Source organism: Bombina bombina, chromosome 1, assembly GCF_027579735.1.
Source record: "Bombina bombina isolate aBomBom1 chromosome 1, aBomBom1.pri, whole genome shotgun sequence".
NCBI classification, from domain to species: Eukaryota; Metazoa; Chordata; class Amphibia; order Anura; family Bombinatoridae; genus Bombina; species Bombina bombina.
In genome coordinates, this window is record NC_069499.1 from 943,136,852 (window position 1) to 943,157,234 (window position 20,383).

General features: G+C 38.0%; 1 protein-coding gene across 4 annotated transcripts in view; it reads left to right on the plus strand.

Moving 5' to 3' along the window:
- CASS4 (Cas scaffold protein family member 4) overlaps nt 1–18,631 on the plus strand; it is a 288,808-nt gene extending 270,177 nt beyond the window's left edge. For all 4 annotated transcript variants that reach the window (XM_053702966.1, XM_053703205.1, XM_053703045.1 and 1 more), the window contains exons 3-8: nt 3,427–3,516; nt 4,770–4,910; nt 5,180–6,511; nt 7,827–7,901; nt 16,061–16,141; nt 17,968–18,631. In XM_053702966.1, coding sequence (XP_053558941.1) covers nt 3,427–3,516; nt 4,770–4,910; nt 5,180–6,511; nt 7,827–7,901; nt 16,061–16,141; nt 17,968–18,381 — 2,133 coding nt within the window. In that variant the 3' untranslated portion in view covers nt 18,382–18,631. The remainder of the gene's footprint in view (nt 1–3,426; nt 3,517–4,769; nt 4,911–5,179; nt 6,512–7,826; nt 7,902–16,060; nt 16,142–17,967) is intronic.
- Nucleotides 18,632–20,383: the final 1,752 nt, after the last annotated feature.

Below are 20,383 nucleotides of genomic sequence, written 5' to 3' on the forward strand. Positions count from 1 at the left end.
ACGTTTTACCTTTGTGATTACCTTGCATCTATGGCAAACTGCCCCCTTATTTCAGTTCTTTTGACAGACATGCATTTTTAGCCAGTCAGTGCTTGCTCTTAGGAGATTCACGTGCCTGAGCTCAATGTTATCTATATGAAACATATTAACTAACGCCCTCTAGTGGTGAAAAACTGTCAAAATGCTTTCAGATTAGAGGTGGCCTTCAAGGTCTAAGAAATTAGCATATATACCTCCTAGATTTAGCTTTCAACTAAGAATACCAAGAGAACAAAGCAAAATTGGCAATAAAAGTAAATTGGAAAGTTGTTTAAAATTACATGCCCTATTTGAATCATGAAAGTTTTTTTTGACTTGACTGTCCCTTTAAGCTGCCGCCCCCAGAGCTCTGCGAGTCGGACTGACTACTGCCCCCACTGCAAACACACTGCTGTCCCACTCACTGACTACACATGGAGTCACAAGCCAATTGAGGAAACTACACGTGCAGCAATGTGCCGCCAAAGCCGGCAATGGAAATAGTTTCAGTTTTCACTGAGCTGCGCCAATAGGTTAAGATGATCTGTGACCCACTAGGTATCAATCACGTGTCAACCATAGCAGGCAGGCGCAAAGTCGGACACCAAAAAAAATGTAAAAATAATTTGTGCTGAAGCAGGGACACACCTACAACACACAGTTTGGAAAGTACTGCTCTAGATGAGTCATGAAATAAAAAAATGGGTTTTGTGTCCCTTTAAATGGGTTGGATAGCACATGAAAGTTAAAACAAATTTCCAATGTGCTTCTTTTATCAATTTTGTTTGCAAAAATGTTTATAACTCCTATCAGCCTACCTTAGCTTTATTTTTCTACAAAGGATACCAAGAGAACAAAACAAATCTAATAATAAAAGTAAATTTAAAAGTTTTTTTTATAATTACAAGCTCTGTATTATGAACATTTATTTTGCCTTTACTGTTCCTTTAACGAGATAAAAATTTCAGAACATCCAGTATTGTCAGTGTGTTTATCCAGTGATCACAATTCTAAAATGCTTCTGCTAATAATCCCTCTAGCTTAGAACGGTTACCTCCTGAAAACAATATGAAATAATTTACTGCATCATCAATCTCCTGTTTTCGTAATTCAGACATCTAATGCGCACAATTAATGACAAATGAATGGTGATCTTGTGGTTGAAGGGTCCGTATGTTGATTGATCCCTTTTAACAGTGTTTAGCGATACTAATAGGTGATGTGTGCAATTAACCTGTTGTGCTCCGAAACCACAGAGAGGTGTGAGTATATATGTGTCATTAAGGGTTTTGAACAGGAGTATTATAAGTATAGTGGGCATCTGTGTTTGTTTGGTTAATATTGTTATTATTAATAACAAATATTACATTAAAAAATGTATTAGGGTGTAAATAACTAAAAAAATGTTGTCTGGGAGTGTTAAAGGATTACTAAATACAATTAAATGATTGATAAATAAACAATAAAAAGACAATGACAAAAAAAGTTAGTTCTATTTTCCCTCCCACCATATCATGTGACAGCCAACAGCCAATCAAAAAATGCATATACCTCTATTCTGTGAATTCTTGCACATGCTCAGTAGGAGCTGGTGCCTCAGAAAGAGTGCATATACAACAGCAGTGCGTATTTAGATAATGGAAGTGAATTGGAAAGTTGTTTAAAATTGCGTGCTCTATCTGAATCCTGAAAGTTTATTTTTTATTTTGGTATCCCTTTAAATCTATCTGCAACTGCAAAGAAAATGTATGTGATTCTTTAACATATTTACAGATTGGGTTGTAGGAAAGGAGTTTGAGGTAGGGGAGGGGTTATACATTAAATCACCCTCAGGGATACGCTGGTCAACAACTGCTTTAGCTCTTAACATGCTCAGCTGTTCTCAGCAGCTGGGTACAATCTCAGCCCTAGTCAAACAGGCCTGGAGTGCGCATCTTCACTAAACATCTCCACATTCATTGCGTGTATCGGATAAATTCCTAGCTTGTGCTACGTGTCTGTTAGTAAAACACAATGTTTATGGAAATCTGTTGTCTGAATCATCCGTTGCTGCTCTGGGAGCACAGGAAAAATAGTAGATTTAGAGAGGAGCTATTAGGCAACACTGATAAAGGTTGTTTGAATGAAATTATTAGGAGTGGATTCTATTGAGTTGTACAGGATGGAGGGTGGGAGAAAATTGCTACACAGTGTGGTAATGGTAAACTCCTCCCTACCGCATAAACACTATAACTGGCACCTAAGCCCTCCCTCCTTAACATAGGACACCCAATGACATCTAATCATGTAGATGTTTCGCAAATTCACCCCCTAAATATTAACCCCTTCAGTCCCAGCTGCAGTCAAAGTTGTGGCCCTCTTCTCTAAAGAAGATGCCCCTGGTATGCATATAATTAAACAATAATAATAATAAATTATCTGCATTTTGCTTTTTAATATGCATATTGCAGGTTTCTGGAGTTATATGTTATATATAAAAAAAATGTAAATATAACATCAGATCTTTACCATTTTGTGTTATTAGAGAGTCTTTTCTACATCACAATATAAATAAGCATTCTTACCTCTGACTGGAGAGAAATACAATAAATGCTTAGTGTAACATTAGCAATAATCTCTATTTGTTTCCAGAAATAAAGAACACATATTTAGCAAAATATTGGTAACATATAAATAATCTTCACTGAAGCTAAAATATAAATTTAAGTGTGGTGGGGACCAATTTGTATAACTCAGTAGTATTTTTCCCTGACTTCATATTGTGTCAGATCACTGCATAGGTAATGTGACCAGTGTTTCTCAACTGTGGTCCTCAAGTACCCCCAACATTCCAGGTTTTCATTATAGCTGAACTAGAGCACAGGTGAAATAATCATAATCAGCTGATCAGTAACCATGGTTACTAACCTGCTCTCACTCATCAGCTGATTATTTCACCTGTGCTCTAGTTCAGAGATAATGAAAACCTGGACTGTTGGAGGTACTTGAGGACTGCGGTTGAGTAACACTGATTTAAAGTACACTGTGATATATTTTAGAGGGACAATTTAAAAAATTAAACGTTTGTGATTCAGAGCATGGAATTAATGAAAAAACAAAACCCTTTTCTTTCCCGATTATCTAATTGTGCACTCTTTTTATATACACATTCCACTACTACAGAGCATGTGCAAGAGTTCACAGTGTACACATATATGAATGACATTTTATAAATTTTTAGCAAAACATCTACTGCTGATTTTAAATTTAGAGTATGTGTTATTTTATTGCCATTTTATTATGCACTTGTTAATTATACAATTCTACTGTATTTAATAGTCCTTTAAAATAAAGGAGGTGATTATCATCAATCAGAATTGAACAAAAAATAATTTTTTTAACCTCATACTATGTGATTATTTCCTGCAGCATCTCCTTACACTTCCAAGGGCAAGTCGTGCTACGTCTGTCATACATCAGGAACTATATGATATCCCACCTTCCAAGCACTTCTCCAAGGTACATTACAGGGTGTTTTGATACATTAAAGGGTATGCAAGAAATGGCTGTGTAAAATATAGCTATGTTAAAGCAGGGCTCGACAATTTGTTCAAAATCTATCTATCTATCTATCTATCTATCTATCTATCTATCTATCTATCTATCTATAGATTGCTTGTGGAAAGACCTGCAGCATTACTCTGCTGTTTGACCCCCAATTGCTAATGAAATCAAGTGACATTAACTCCTTCTGTGCTAGTAAAAAGATTTTGCAGGAGGTATTAGAGGGAGGGATTGGCCAAAGTTGGATTTTTTATTTCACAGCTGTGAGGCCTAGAAAAGATCCAGCAAGACCAGGCTAAATTGTAGTTGCAGCTGGCAGGGCAAAGTAGGAGCAACCATGAGATTCTTGGAGGCTCTAAACCAGGGAGCCAGGGCCTAATTTTAAGACACTAGGGAGTATACATTTGTCAAGCTCTGGGTTAAAGTAACTATTTACCAGGGTTTAGAGTCCCTTCAACATTCTACTATTCCACTCAGCCATTGTTTGTGCACTTTATCTACCCTAATTGTCCTCAGCAGAAGAGATTAGATAAGGGAATACTATATTTAAATTTTACGATGACCATTACTTTATAGCAGACATCCTCAAACTTGGCTCTCCAGAGGTTTTGGAAATACATTTCCCATGATGCTCATCCAGCTGATATGCTAGCTGAGCATCATGGGAAATGTAGTTCCAAAACCTCTGGAGGGCCAAGTTTGAGGATGTCTGCTTTATAAGAACTTAAGGGAATTGACAAAGCTATGTTCAAAGTTAATGGAACATTAAACTGCTGTGCACAACTACAAAAAAAATGTTATTGCATTTCATCCTTTTGCTGTTGCTCTTTTTAAATCAGTTTTCCTGTTTTAATAGCTAAAAGGTACCAGATACTGAAGTTCTGCCTCTTCATACTACGCGCCGCCATCTCGGAGCTCAAGTATTCTCACACACTGTGTCTGAAGTAGTTTTCATTAACATATCAACAAGGTTTTAGGTTAGGGGCCCAGTATGAAGAGGCGGCGCTTCAGTATCTGGTACCTTTAAGCTATTAAAAAAGGAAATGCAATAACATAATGAGAAGTTACTATTCTTTTGTAGTTGTGCACAGCAGTTAATGTCCCTTTAAGATACAGTAAAAAGGACAAAGTACACTGGAACGTTTATTTACTAAACATATCTAAACCTTATGTATTACAATATTCAAAGTGTTTTTTTTCAATATTAGGGAAGTACAACACCTGTGAGTGGATCATCTCCAGTGTTCACAACTCCAGAGCAGACACAACAGCAGCAGCAGATCTACGATATCCCAGCAAGCCATGACAGTCCAGGAAGGGCCAACCTGAAGTATCCTAAACCCACCAATGTATGCTTAATATAATAATTGTAATCTGTTTATATCAGCAATTCACTTCAGTCTTTTTTTAGAAGTTGTAGTACCTTGGTACCCAGACTTTGTATTTACTGATAAGTTTGTTTATTGTGCTCCTTATTCAATAGATTTTTTTTTATACTTTCTCCTTTTTTGGTTTCTTATTTACTTCTTTTAGGCCATTTCCCCATCATGGGAGTATAGATAATTATTGTTTACAGAGGATGACAAAATATGTATTAAAATCTCTTTTATTTACATAGGTATATGATGTTCCACCAACTGGCTTATTTCATCACAAAGATGGCCATGATTCTACGCCTCTGTCAAGTCACTTCAATACTCTGCCCAATCCTCGCAAGTCTGAATGGATTTATGATATTCCAGTATCACCAGAAACAAAATATCAAAAAAGTCCATGTCGTAAATTTTCTGTAGACAGACAGCTGGTGTATGATATACCACCAGCACGATATGGATGTGGCGTGATACAAGAAAGTTGTCAAATATATGATGTGCCACCTTTACAAAGAAACGTGTCAATAGCAGACCAGACTGTTTATGATGTCCCTGTATCGCATGATATGATATCAGTGCAACAAAATGGAAGTTCAAGGAAATGTTCCTTAGGGTTCCTTCAGCAGAAGAGAGAGCAAAATAATTCCAAAGATAATGTTTATGACATTCCAAGAGGGCCAGCTGCAGTTACACTGCCAAAGAGTGAATCAACAAGCCCTGTTTGTGATGAGCGTATCTATGATGTTCCACCTCCATTGCCCAGGAACTTTAAACCATCCATAGACTTTTTAGAACAAGACAGGTTATCAGTATCAAGCTCAGAAAGTCGAACCAGCACTTTGTCTACAGCATCTACCACTTCTAGTGATTCTATAATTTTATCATCCCCAGAAGATTCCATCAAAGAAGTAACATTGGAGCTTGAGGCGGCTGTCAAGAGACTAACCCAGCTACAAGAACGTGTGTCCAGCTCTATAGCAAGCCTTATGATATTTGTGAGTAGCAAGTGGAGGCTACAAGAGCACATGGAAACAAACATTGAAGAAATTCACAGAGCTGTTGACAGCATTGTCTCTTCACTGGGAATGTTCATTGACTTTTCACAAAGTATCAAAGCTAGTGCCTGCAACCTAACAGACAATAATATTCAATTAAACATTAATAAGCAGTTGCAAATTCTTACAGACTCTTCCTTGACCCTCTCATGTAATAGAGAAGCTATCAGTCGATGCAACTGGTCTCTGCAGGCACTTGTTATCAATAAGCCCCTTTCCACACCTGATGATCTAGATCGATTTGTGATGGTAGCACGAACAATCCCAGATGACATCAAAAGATTTGTGTCTATCATCATTGCAAACGGAAAACTCCTGTTCAGAAAGCAGGAAGAGGTGAAGAAATGCAACTTGCAAAATGAGCAGAAAACAGCACGTAAACTGCAAATGCCTGCTCGCACTGAGGCAAAAGTGCTCCATGGACACACAAGCCTGGCTAAAGCTGGAGAGAAATCAAAAGAGAGAAAATATCCACTTACAAGACAGACGGCAAAAGAAGACAGTGATTATGTCCATTTGCAGGTCAGTACCTGACAATAGAAACACAACAGTCTATGCCCAGAATAATATTGGTCTAGCTCCTTAATTTATTGTATTTGGCCAGGAAAATAAAGCAAATCCAACCAAGCTTTGCTGTAGGATAATCATATCTGAATATGTAATTAGGTGCCCATAGCACAATATTATAAGAAAATTAAATGCTTGCTCATATACAAAGAGTGTCCTTAAGCTTTCTGTTGTATGCAATGATTATGAGTGAGTTGGGTTGCTTAAGTATCAATACCATACCTCACAACATTAGTATCTAGTTATTAGGGACTCAGGAGGTTGAGGGGGTGTCAATGTCATTTTGTGGACGGGGCACACTGGGATGGGCAGGTCACATGTATTTAATAAGCAGGATCATGGCCGTTTCTGGGTGGTCAGTGAACATGTTTGGGTGGTCTATTGACGAGGTTAAAGGAAATTCTGAAAATAAGGAAATATGGCTGTCTCAGAGGGGACAGAGCTCATAATTAGGGACTTTCCCTCTCAAACAGGGACAATGGGAAGGTCTGCAGTACTAGAAAGTCAAACACCAAAGAAAGAGCAGCAGACTAAGAAATGTACTTGCAAATGATGTGGAAATTATACTGAGATGGTTTAACTCTGCAGTAGTAAGCTGCAAAAAGCTTCTATGTCTAGTAATGCAAACATGTAACTGGTGCTAACAAAATAGATCACTATTTAAGTATTGGATCTACTCCTTTTTATTTATTTCTATTTATTAGTATTCAGGACATTATTAATATCTGGTGGAATATTCTGATGCTGGATATTTAAGGGACAGTCTACACCAGCATTTTTATTGTTTAAAAAGATAGATAATCCCTAGTTTTGCATAACCAACACTGTTATATTAATACACTTTTTACCTCTGTGATTATCTTGTATCTAAGCCTCTGCAAACTGCCCCCTTATTTCAGTTCTTTTGACAGACATCCATTTTAGCCAATCAGAGCTGGCTCACTGGAACTCCACGTGCATGAGCACAGTGTTATCTATGACACACATGAACTAACACCCTCTAGTGGTGAAAAACTGTCAAAATGCCCTGAGAGAAGAGGCGCCTTCAAGGGCTTAGAAATTAGCATATTAACCTCCTAGGTTTAGCTTTCAACTAAGAATACCAAGAGAACAAAGCAAAATTGGTGATAAAAGTAAATTGGAAAATTGTTTAAAATGACATTCTTTATTTGAATCATGAAAATGTATTTTGGACTAGACTGTCCCTATAAGAATAAGATTATATAGAAACACATATTTAGATTTTTCACTGACTTTTTTTTTCCTTTAGAAGAAAGAAGAATTTGAAAAAATGCTAAAATCTTCTAATCAACAACTTCAAAATAAAACTTCTCCTGAAGAAAAGGTAAAGGTCACAAACTCTTTAACAACTCTCTGCACTTTCAATGTGTATATCTAATTGCTATTGTGTTCTTTCACTGTGTACTGAAGCCCACATTTTAATCTTATAAAGGTTATTTTCTATTGCATAAAACAAGAGACTTGGGGGCCGATTGGCCCCTGATGCCCCTGTTTCCGTCTGCTCTGAGGCTGTGGACATCAATCCGCCCGATCCTATACAATCAGGCTTATTGACATTGACACCTCCTGCTAGCGGCCGATTGGCCGTGAATCTTCAGGGGGCGGCATTGCACAAGCAGTTCACTAGAACTGCTTGTGCAATGTAAATGCTGACAGTGTATGCTGTCGGCATTCAGCGTTGTCTGGCATATCATGTCCGCCAGAAAATTATAATTCGGCCCCCTGATGTTAAAGGGACATATTTGTTCAGTAATAAAAAGCTTGAAGTGCCCCTTTGTAAAGGGTTAAACACATCAATTCTACGAAGGAGCTGCAACACATTGGTACTGCTGAGTAGGACCTGGCAATAAGTCATTCTGGAACAACTGGCGCAGCCATGTCCTGCTTAGGACTGACTGATATTCACGTGATAATAAAAATATCTAATTAAATAATGCATTTTATTATTGCATGAATATGTCCTTAAAAAAACAAAATGTATGCTTACCTGATAAATGTATTTATTTCTGGATATGGTGAGTCCACGGCTTGAGTAATTACTGCTGGGAATATCACTCCTGGCCAGCAGGAGGAGGCAAAGAGCACCATAGTTAAACTGTTAAGTATCACTCCCTTACCCACAACCCCCAGTCATTTGACCAAAGTCAAATGGAGAAAAAGGAGTAACACAAGGTGTAGAGGTGCCTGAGGTTAAAGTCAAAAGAACAACTGTCTTAAAATACAGGGTGGGGCCGTGGACTCACCATATCCTGAAATACATAAATTTATCAGGTAAACATAAATTTAGTTTTTCTTTTCTAAGATATGGTGAGTCCATGGCTTGAGTAATTAATGTTGGGAACCAATACCCAAGCTAGAGGACACGGATAAATAGGGAGGGACAAGACAGGCAGTCCTAAACAGAAGGCACTTCCGCTTGAAGAACCTTTCTCCCAAAAGAAACCTCAGCTGATGCAAAAGTATCACATTTGAAAAATTTGGAAAAAATATTTAGAGAAGACCAAGTTGCAGCCTTGCAAATTTGTTCCACAGAAGCTTTATTTTTGAAAGCCCAAGAAGAGGAAACGGCTCTTGTGGAATGAGCCGTAATTCTCTCAGGAGGTTGCTGTCCAGCAGTCTCATAAGCCAAACGAATTATACTTCGTAACCAAAAAGAAAGAGTAGTAGCGATAGCTTTCTGACCTTTCGTTTCCCAGAGAAACAGACAAAGAGGGTAGGGGACTGGTGAAAATCCTTAGTCACCTGTAAGTAGAATTTAAGAGCATGTACAACATCCAAATTGTGTAACAAACGTTCTTTGGAAGAAGAAGGATTAGGACACAGAGAGGGAACAACAATTTCCTGGTTGCTATTTCTATTAGAAACAACCTTAGGAAGGAAACCTTACTTAGTACGAAGAACCCCCTTATCGGCATGAAAAATAAGATAAGGGGAATCACACTGCAAAACTGAGAGTTCCAAGACTCTTCGAGCAGAAGAGATAGCAACAAGAAACAAAACCTTCCAAGATAACAACTTAATGCCTATGGAATGCAACGGCTCAAACGGAGCCAGCTATAAAACTTTAAGAACAAGGTTAAGGCTCCAAGGAGGAGCAACAGACTTAAAGACAGACCTGATTATCTTATGGTAAATATTTCTAGTAATAAGCTTGCGAGCCTGAATCATGGTCTCAATGATCGACTCAGAAAAAAACACGCTTAGACAGAATTAAGCATTCAATTTCCAAGCAGTCAGCTTCAGAGAAACCAGATTTGGATGAAGGAAGAAACCCTGAATCAGGAGGTCCTTCCTCAAAGGTAGTCTCCAAGGTGGGAGAGATGACATCGCCACTAGGTCTGCAAACCAGATCCTGCGAGGCCACGCAGGGTCTATTAGAATCACCTACACCCTCTCCTGTTTCATATGAGCAATAACTCGTGGAAGGAGAGCAAACTGAGGAAACAGGTATGCCAACCTGAAAAACCCAAGGAACCACCAGATGATCTATTAGAACGGCCTGCGGATCTCTTGACCTTGAACCGTACCTTGGAAGCTTGGCATTCTGATGGGACGACATCAGATCTAACTCCGGCACCCCCCATTTGAGGACTAAGCTGGAAAACACCTCCGGATGGAGTTCCCACTCCCCGGGATAAAAAGTCTGTCTGCTCAGAAAATCCGTTACTCCTGGAATGTGGATGGCAGATAGACAGCAATTGTGGGCCTCTGCCCACTAAAGAATCCGAGTAACCTCCTTCATTGCTAAGGAACTCCATATTCCTCACTGGTGATTGATGTAAGCCACATAGGTTATGTTGTCTAACTGGAACCTGATAAACTTGGCTGAGGACAACTGAGGCCAAGCCAATAGAGCATTGTAAATCACCCTCAACTCCAAGATGTTGATGGGAAGAGCAGACTCCTCCCGAGTCCAAAGGCCTTGTGCTTTTAACGAGTCCCAGACTGCTCCCCAGCCCAGCAGGCTGGCGTCCGTGGTCACGATCACCCAGGAAGGTCTCCGAAAGCATGTGCCCTGAGAAAGATGTTCCTGAGAAATCCATCACAGGAGAGAATCAATTGACGACTGATCTAACTCCATTCTCTGAGATAGATCCGCCTGGTCGCTATTCCATTGTCTGAGCATGCACAACTGGAGAGCTCTCAAATAGAATCGAGCAAAAGGAATGATGTCCATGGAAGCCACCATCAGACCAATTACCTCCATACATTGAGCCACTGAAGGATGATCAATAGCCTGAAGAGAGAGGCAAGAGGACATTATTTTGTTTTTCCTGACCTCTGTCAGAAAAATCTTCATCAATAGAAAAATCTTCATCAATAGAGAATCTATTATGGTCCCTAAGAACAGTACTCTTGTAGCAGGGGAAAGGAAGCTTTTTTTCCAGATTCACAATTCATCCGTGGGAATGAAGAAAAGCCAACAATATCTCTGTGTGAGATTTTGCTTGTTGAAAAGATGGCGCCTGAACCAATATGTCCTCCATGTAGGGTGCCACAGCAATTCCACAAGAACAGATCACTGCCAAAAGAGCCCCCCAGAACCTTTGAAAAAATTATGGGAGCCAAGGCTAGACCAAATGGAAGGGCCATGAACTGGAAATGTTTGTCCAGAAAGGCAAATCTCAGGAATCTATGATGGTCCCTGTGAATAGGAATATGAAGATACACATCCTTTAGGTCTATGGTTGTCATGAACTGACCCTCTTGTACTTGTTTAGACACTTCAAGTTTAGAATGGGATGGAAAGTTCCCTCATTTTTGGGAACCACAAATAGGTTGGAGCAAAACCTGAGACCCTGTTCCTGCACTGGAACTGGAACTATCATTTCCAGGGAGGAAAGATGTTGTATACATTTCAAGAACAACTCTCTCTTTATCTGGTCTGCAGATAATCTTGAGAGAAGGAATATGCCTCTGGGAGGAAAAGTCCTGAATTCCAATTTGTAACCCTGGGATACTATGTCCACAGTCCAGGGATCTGGGATATCTCATATCTAGGCTTGAGAGAACTGAGAAAGTCTGCCCTCCACCTGATCCGATCCTTGATCGGGGGCAAACCCTTCATGCTGATTTGGAATCAGCTGCGGGTTTCTTTGATTGTTTTCCCTTGTTCCAAGACTGATTGGGTTTCCAAGAAGACTTGGATTGTTCCTGCTTGGAAGAAGAAGGGGAAGGCATTCCTCTGAAGTTACGAAAGGAACGAAAATTACTTTGACGTCCTTTAGGCCTATTTTTCTTATCTTGAGGTAGAAAAGACCCTTTTCCACCCGTAATATCAGAGATAATTTCTGCCAAACCGGGTCCAAACAAGGTTTTGCCCATGTAAGGAATCTCCAGAAGCTTGACTTTAGAGGAAACATCCACAGACCAATATTTCAATCATAACGCCCTGCGGGCTAGGACAGGGAAACTAGAAGTTTTAGCTCCTATTCTAACAACCTGTAAAATGGCGTCTGCAATAAAGAAATTGGCCAACTTGAGAGCTATAATCCTATCTTGAATTTCATCCCAGGAAGTCTCTACTTGAAGAGAATCAGACAAGGCGTCGAACCAATAAGATGCCGCACTAGTCACGGTGGAAATACACACCGCAGGTTGCCATTGGAGACCTTGATGAACATATATCTTTTTCAAATAAGCCTCCAGCTTCTTGTCCATCGGATCCTTAAAAAAGAGCAGCTATCATCAATAGGAATAGTGGTTCTCTTAGCCAGAGTGGAAATGGCCCCTTCAACTTTGGGTACAGTATACAAGGGTCTTTAATGGAGTCCTCGACAGGAAACATTTTCTTAAAAATGGGAGACGGGGAAAAAGACACCCCTGGTTTCTCCCATTACTGTGAGATAATCTCCTTAGCACGGACCGGCACAGGAAAAACCTCCAAAGTGGAAGGTTCATCAAAGAAATTATTAAGTTTACTAGATTTTTTAGGATTGACAACGACAGGGGTATCGGAGTCATCTAAAGTAGCTAAAACCTTCTTTAACAATACACGAAGGTGTTCAAGTTTAAATCTGAAGGATACCACCTCAGTCTCAGAAGAAGGAATTATACTGTCCGAATCTGAGATTTCACCCTCAGAAAGTCCCGATGTATCTTCCTCATCAGACTTATGAGAAAGGGCAACTTGGGAAGCAGAACTAAGGACAGGCACCTTACTTTCTGAATTTCTAGATTTCCTCTTTCGTTTTCCCTGCAATCTGGGAATGGCAGCTATTGCCACAGATACCGCTGAAGATACCTGGGCAGCAATTTCTGCTTTTAAATAAACTCCACTAGGTGTTATAGAGGAACCGCAGGGCACTGCATGTGACACCATTGAGGCTTGGGACGTAGCAGGAGAAAGCTGAGGTATTATTTTAACAGCATCATCTTGAGAGACATTAGGCTAAAAAATTTTACCTTTATTTTGCAAGGTTTTCTTGACACAAGAAGAACAAAATTGCATAGGAGCTGCAATTTGTGCATCTAAACATAATAAGCAGGAATTCATGAGAGCAGGCTCTTGCTCCATATCGGACATGTTGTGAAACAGTAAATAAACTTGTACAGATAAGTTTTAAATAAGCCAAGGGAAAAAAAAAATTATTCCAAATTAGGATCGATCCCCAGTTAAAATTATGTGAGAAATGTTAAGAAAAAACATTTAATAAACATCAAATACACTTCTTAAATATCCCTTATAGAGGAACCGCAGGGCACTGCATGTGACGCCATTGAGGCTTGGGACGTAGCAGGAGAAAGCTGAGGTATTATTTTAACAGCATCATCTTGAGAGACATTAGGCTAAAAAATTTTACCTTTATTTTGCAAGGTTTTCTTGACACATGAAGAACAAAATTGCATATGAGCTGCAATTTGTGCATCTAAACATAATAAGCGGGAATTCATGAGAGCAGGCTCTTGCTCCATATCGGACATGTTGTGAAACAGTAAATAAACTTGTACAGATAAATTTTAAATAAGCCAAGGGAAAAAAAAAAAAAAAAATTTATTCCAAATTAGGATCGATCCCCAGTTAAAATTATGTGAGAAATGTTAAGAAAAAACATTTAATAAACATCAAATACACTTCTTAAATACCCCTCAGGCAACCCCACACCTCAATTATTGAGGTGCCTTACTGCTACTAATTAAGACCGGATCATCCAGAAATGGAGAATAAAACAACTATTTCTTCAGAAACGTTATGAAGTAAAGCCGGTCATGTGACTGCAACTGCCGAGCTCAAATTACTGCTGCGACATAGAGAGCACTAAAAATAGCTTCCTGGTACACTGAGTACCAGAAATAACCGTTTTTTCAAACCTGACAGTTTAAAATGTTGCATCGTTTTATTTTAAAGCAAAGGGGAAATGAATAAGCTGCTGAAATAGAAAATTCAGCCTTACTTTCAGTTTAAACTTGTATTGTTTTATCAAGTAAATATGTGTCAGAAAATAAAGCCTAATAAAAAATAGTACCCTTTCTTTTTAAAAGAGTTTAAATGTTAGTCTCACACATGCTACAGTGCCTGCTTTATGCCCCAGTGTAACCCATACAACAGGATTATCTATGTCCCAATAAAAAAGCTGTGTCTTTTAATTTGTTAAGTGCATGGTCTCCAAAACTGGAAGAAAAAGCACTTACCTGCTCCGCTGTCCGGCATGTAGACAGTTACAAGATATGAGAAGACACAGTTCTTCACAGAGATCTTTGAAAAAGTAAGAACAGAGTAGCCAACTCTGGCTTTCTAAACTAGGGCAGCAATTGTTAGGGAAACACAGTAAGTACCTATTTACAAGTTCCTAACTGCTTTAAAGCCATCACTACCCAACTGCAAGGAATCACGTGTAATACGTCTATACCCCAAAACTTGCTTGTAGATGAAATCAAAATTTTTCTTCAGACACCTAAACTTTACCTCCTCCATGCACCGAAGGCAAAGAGAATGACTGGGGGTTGTGGGTAAGGGAGTGATACTTAACAGTTTAACTGTGGTGCTCTTTGTCTCCTCCTGCTGGCCAGGAGTGATATTCTCAACAGTAATTACTCAAGCCGTGGACTCACCAACATCTTCCCATATGTTACTTTGTAGCAAATCAATAGAATAATTTAAAGTGATGGTAAACTCTCCCCCCTTTATAAAAACAGATCCGGAATGGTAGTTATATTTTAGATGGAGTTTTAACTAATCAGTTGTAATGAAGTCAATTGTTATGTGAGCTAACGGTTTGAAATGTTGTCCAATCAGCGCTTTAGCTACAACAAAAGGCACCCAAAGAGGAGAGTGCTGATTGGACAAGAATTCAAACAGTTAGCTCACAGAAACATTGACTTTTGAAGTGGGCAGCAGAGAGCGGGGTATTTGAATTTCATATCTATATTAAAAAGTAAGTTCTAGCCCATCTTCATTACAACTGATTAAGTAAACTCCATCTAAAATATCACTTACATTACAGATCTGATTTTATAAAGGAGAGAGTTTATCATCACTTTAATCCCTTAAAACCAGGTTTGTCCAACCCAAGGAACTGATGACAGAATGCGTCCTTCCCAGTTATTTATTTAGTCAACAATTTCTCCAAACTAATATCCTCATTCCCCATTCTCTTACAACCAATACCCTTCCTTATCCCTGTACACCACATCCTTCTTCATGCCCAATATTCATCACTCTCCCCTTCTTCATTTCATATTCCATTAAATATAGAAGCATTGCATCACCAGCATGCACATAATAAAACGACAATGCAATAGCACTTAATCTGAATTTTAAATAAGCATTTTTTTTTTAATTTTTTAAATTTACTTAAAAGGACAGTCTATTCCAGAATTGGTATTGTTTAAAAAGATAGATAATCCCTTTATTACCCATTCCCTAGTTTTCCATAACCAACACTGTTATATTGATACAATTTTTACCTTTATGATTACCTTGTTTCTCTCTGAAGACTGCCCCCTTATCTCAGTTCTTTTGACAGACATGCATTTTAGCTAATCAGTGCTGACTCTCAAATAACACCTTGGAAGTGAGCACAATGAACTAGCAGTCTCTAACTGTCAAAATGCACCGAGAGAGGCAGTTCAACGGCTTTGCATATTAGCCTACCTAGGTTCAGCTTTCCCCAAAGAATACCAAGAAAGCAAAGCAAATTTGATGATACATGTAAATTGGAAATTTGTTTAAAATTGCATGCCCAATTGGAATCATGTAAGTTTAATTTTGACTAGACTGTCCCTTTAAGCCTCTTGTACCATGTGACAGCCATCAGCCAATCACAGACTCAACATACACTATGAACTCTTCCATATGATCAGTAGGTGCTGGGTACCTCAGAAACTGCACATATACAAAAAAGACTGCACAGTTTGATAATAGAAGTAAATTGGAAAGTCTCTTAAAACTACATGCTCTGTGTGAATCATGGAAGTTTAATTTTGACTTGTAGTGTCCCTTTAAGAACCACTAAATATCAAACAACATTTTTCCCCCCACAGAGAAAAGGATGGTTGAAACCGGATCCCATTATAGCAGTGTGCAAAGAACAAGAAAATAATACAGACATTGTATTAACAAAGGCAAGTATTTATATGTTATAATAAAAACTTGATATGCTGGATCTAAATTATACACATAATATACAGGAAAAAAATGATTTCCCTCACACCTCAGCTCTAGTGTTCATGAAAACCAAATTTATAATTCCTGATAAATCAGTTTCAAACTTAAAGGGACACTAAACCCCCCAAAAATTGTACCTGCAATCACAATCACAATATATTATCATTTACTTTGTAACTTACATGTTGTTTCAAAGAAGTACCACTTATGTGAAATCCTATTCCGAAAATTTAACTATTTCCAAAACCACCGCTGGTTATATATTTCCATCCTTCAATCATGACCGATAACCCAGGTTATCATAATGGCAGAGTATAGCCGCTATGCGCATGCGCGATATACTTAATCGTCATATTCTAAGCAAATAAGCAGACCTGCTGTAATTGTGGTATTATGGAGGGGATATGCGCAAATCAAATCAAAGGATCGCAATACACATGTGCATGGTGACAAAATAGTCACTTAATTATATGCAAAAAATCGCAATCGGATTGGAAATGGATTGAGAGAGTGCACAGCCAACGTTAGAACGTTGTCTTGAACAACGTCATCGTAGAAAATTAAAAATCAATTTTATATGGCAGAGAAAAATCAGTGGAAGATAAAAGTATGTCATTTATAATATATGCATGTTTGGTAATTAAAAATTTGTGGTCACGGTGTAGACAAAAAAAGAAAGTTTTGGAATCCTTTAACATTATATCAGTACTGGTAGGAAGTTGTCATTTGACCTCTGGAGAAGGTAGAAACAATATCCATAAGTCTATGTCTGGCTCCTAAAAGTATGTCTTGCTCCTAGATATTTCACTGGTTCCTACATTTTAAGCAGGTTTGTCAACCCCTGCCCTATATACCCTTCACCTCCTTGTTTTAGTCAATTCTCCCAGAGCCAAACAAGAGCTTCCACATTTTATTTAGCCAAATGTATTTGCTCTGCTATTCCAATGGCTTATGAAAATAACTGTTATGTTTGTGTAGTTCACAATTATTCTATTTGGGTTCTTGAAGCCTCCATAGCTATACAAGGCTACCCCACAGACTGCATACTTTCACTATATTCTATATCCTTTCCTATAATCTACCAGTTCATTATTTAGTATCATTATGTTACCTACCAGTAATAATAAGGTTCTACGTTAAGTTTGAAGAATTTTATTTTTCAGAAATAATTAATCAGGTTTTCATGAGCACTAGAAATATATATGTATGAAGAAGAAGTTTGGACAAATTATTCTAGGTCTGGCTAATGGTCTACTTTTAAAGACTGAATAAATGCTAGATGTATTGATGAATTAAAACAAAGATTAGCCTGAGAATAATGTGAAGTATTGATGGAATAAGTGTTTTAGTCTCCATAATGTTATGGGTAATCTAGCTTTCCTTATCCTATCTCCTCTGCTGAGGCCATATAGGGAAAGTTATAAATGAGTTACTAGAGTAAAAATCTCTTATTGTTTAATGTGCCTTTAAAACCTTGGGCCTAGACAAACAAACTTACTACTGGGGTAGGTATGTATATGTGTGAGTAGAGGTAGGACAATCAGGGTTTTGCCACTGTGACGTCTCTTTAGAGATACAGTAAATAATATAGGAGGCTGGTAAAAGGGAGTAGAAATAAATTGAATAAAAGGCCTAATTGTATATATTGTATGAATAATTCAAGTTACCTTCTTATGGTAAAAGGCCAAGAGTGGTATCTTAAAGAGAATAAATGTTTAATATTGTGTGGAGGTACCACAACCCTAAAATAAACATGCATTTATTTCATCATGTCTATTTGTAGGAACCTGCACCTTCAGAGAAGGAAGACAACCTTCAAGGAGCAGAACCAACCAAGAAAATCCCTCTTTCTGAACACTGTCACCTATACTTTGGAGCTCTTCAAAAGGCAATTGGTGTTTTCAACAACAGTCTTAGCTCTAACCAGCCACCAGAAGTCTTCATTACTCATGGCAAGCTTATCATCATGGTGGGACAGAAACTGGTAGATTACCTGTGCCAAGACGTGAAGGGCAATGATGCCCGTAGTAACATTCTGCACAAGAGCAGTGAACTTTGCAGTTTACTTAAAAACTTGGCTATGGCCACCAAGACAGCTGCAATACAATATCCTAATACAGATACCATGCGAGAACTGCAGAAGAGGATTAATGAGCTTTCCAACAATATACAGATATTCAGGTCAATGGTGGAATGACAGCTAAAGACCTTAAATGGACATTACAAATACTGTATTATAAAATATATATCTAAAAACTTTATTGAAACTGTAACATATTTCTTTACAAAAAAATGGCTAAAGGAGAAAGACTACACTGGCCCCATCTGTTTTCTGAGATCCCCTGTATGCATTTATTTATTTTTTTATTTTCACATGCAGATGCCCAAACAACAACAAATCCATTGTCAAAATGTATAGCTATGCAAATAAATATAAATTTAATACATATTGATTTACATCAGTGCTTGACAAATATGTTGAAAATCTAGGAGCCAGGCATTTTTCATGGTTTATGTATGTGAGTGAATATATATATATATATATATATATATATATATATATATATATTTATTTTATATATATTATATAGTGAACATGTTCTATGTAGCACTGAGAGGCTGCTCCACTTGAAACCACTTGAGGTGAAGAGGTCAACCTGTGCATAAAAGACAAAAAGAAAGAAGGGGTGCCTCGTACAACATGGCTACACTATGAGGTACCCTTTCTTTTTGTCAAATGAAGACTTCCCAGACAAAAACAATAAGTATATAGTATGATAATATGGTAAAAATATGATAAAAAGCAAATCACTGACAGTGCAAATGAACCTTTAACAAATAAAAGTAGTGCATTTTTATTTTTCACAGGCCTTTATGTGACTGTGTACATGACGAACAGTCTTAGAGCTAAAAGTACCAATGGTCCACTGATTTTGATAGATCAAATTCTTTAACAGGTGGACCATTCATAGTGATCATTAACAAATCACTTAAGCTCTCCTCTTGCATCGATGATCTAGATTTATTTTTTACAACATTCATGGTACTGAACCCTCGTTCACAACAAACAGTGGAGACTGGGAGCACCGATACAACATCCAGCAGCTGTGTCAAGAAAGGAAAGCGTACAGAGTTACACAGGGCAAGCTGAAGAAGCTCGGCCAGCCTTTTTCCTTTTCCAAGGACTTTATATTCATACCACTCGTTAAGGAGTGATGGTAGAGAATCCTCAATGGTTAGGGATATTTGATTCCTGAAGTGCCTAGCCAATATATTGATTTCAGGGACGCCCAACTCCTGAAGAGCAGTTCCAGTAGGCCAGGCAAATGTATAAAAAATTGATGTGCACTGTTCCACTTGTTTTTGTCTCAAGAACCGCTGATATAGTCCTTTTATTGAGGTGTTGGAAATAAATCTGTCTTCATGTTGTCCTGGAGTGCTGTTAGGGGATTGAAGCAAATATATGGTGTTCTTGACATGTAACTCAACATAACTAAGAAACAGTTCCTCTTTTTGAAAAATAAGAGAGAGGCTTTTAATTATTCCAAGGTAATCTAAGAGAAAATGAAGCAGGTGGACAACTTTATAATCGGTCAATTTTCTTCGGAAACCACTGGCAACTGGAGCGGCATTGTCTTTATCTGCTGTAATACTTTCCAGATGCAAAGTTACACATTTCCAGTCTACTACAAGTTCTGATAGTGCACTTACTTTGCTTGCAACCCATCTTACAGATTGCAAATATTTGAATTTTAGGTGAAGACCTGCAGCTATTTGTTGCAGTTGTTGCATTCTCTTTGGAGAATACTGATAAAATGTGTGTGTACAAGGTTTTGAGAACAGAGTCAAGGTCTTCAATGTTTGTGGTTTCTCAGTGAACTTAGTACACTTAGATTAAGTCTATGGGCAACACAGTGGACACCAATTATTTGTGCAGAGGTGATGGTAGGTGGCGCAAATCAATGCTGATTCCCTGTAGTGAAGTCTTATTTTCTCAATGTTAATGTTATTAGTTACGTGAGTTTCGTGATAAATTCTATTTGCTTTGTCTAAATTGCTAATAGTAACGATTATATCAATTTGATAATATACTCCTTATATAAAAAAATATATACTCCTTATATAAATAAAAAGCCTCTAGGTTGGTAAATATAAAAGCAATTTATTCTCACAATTTGTAAAAATGTATACAATTTATG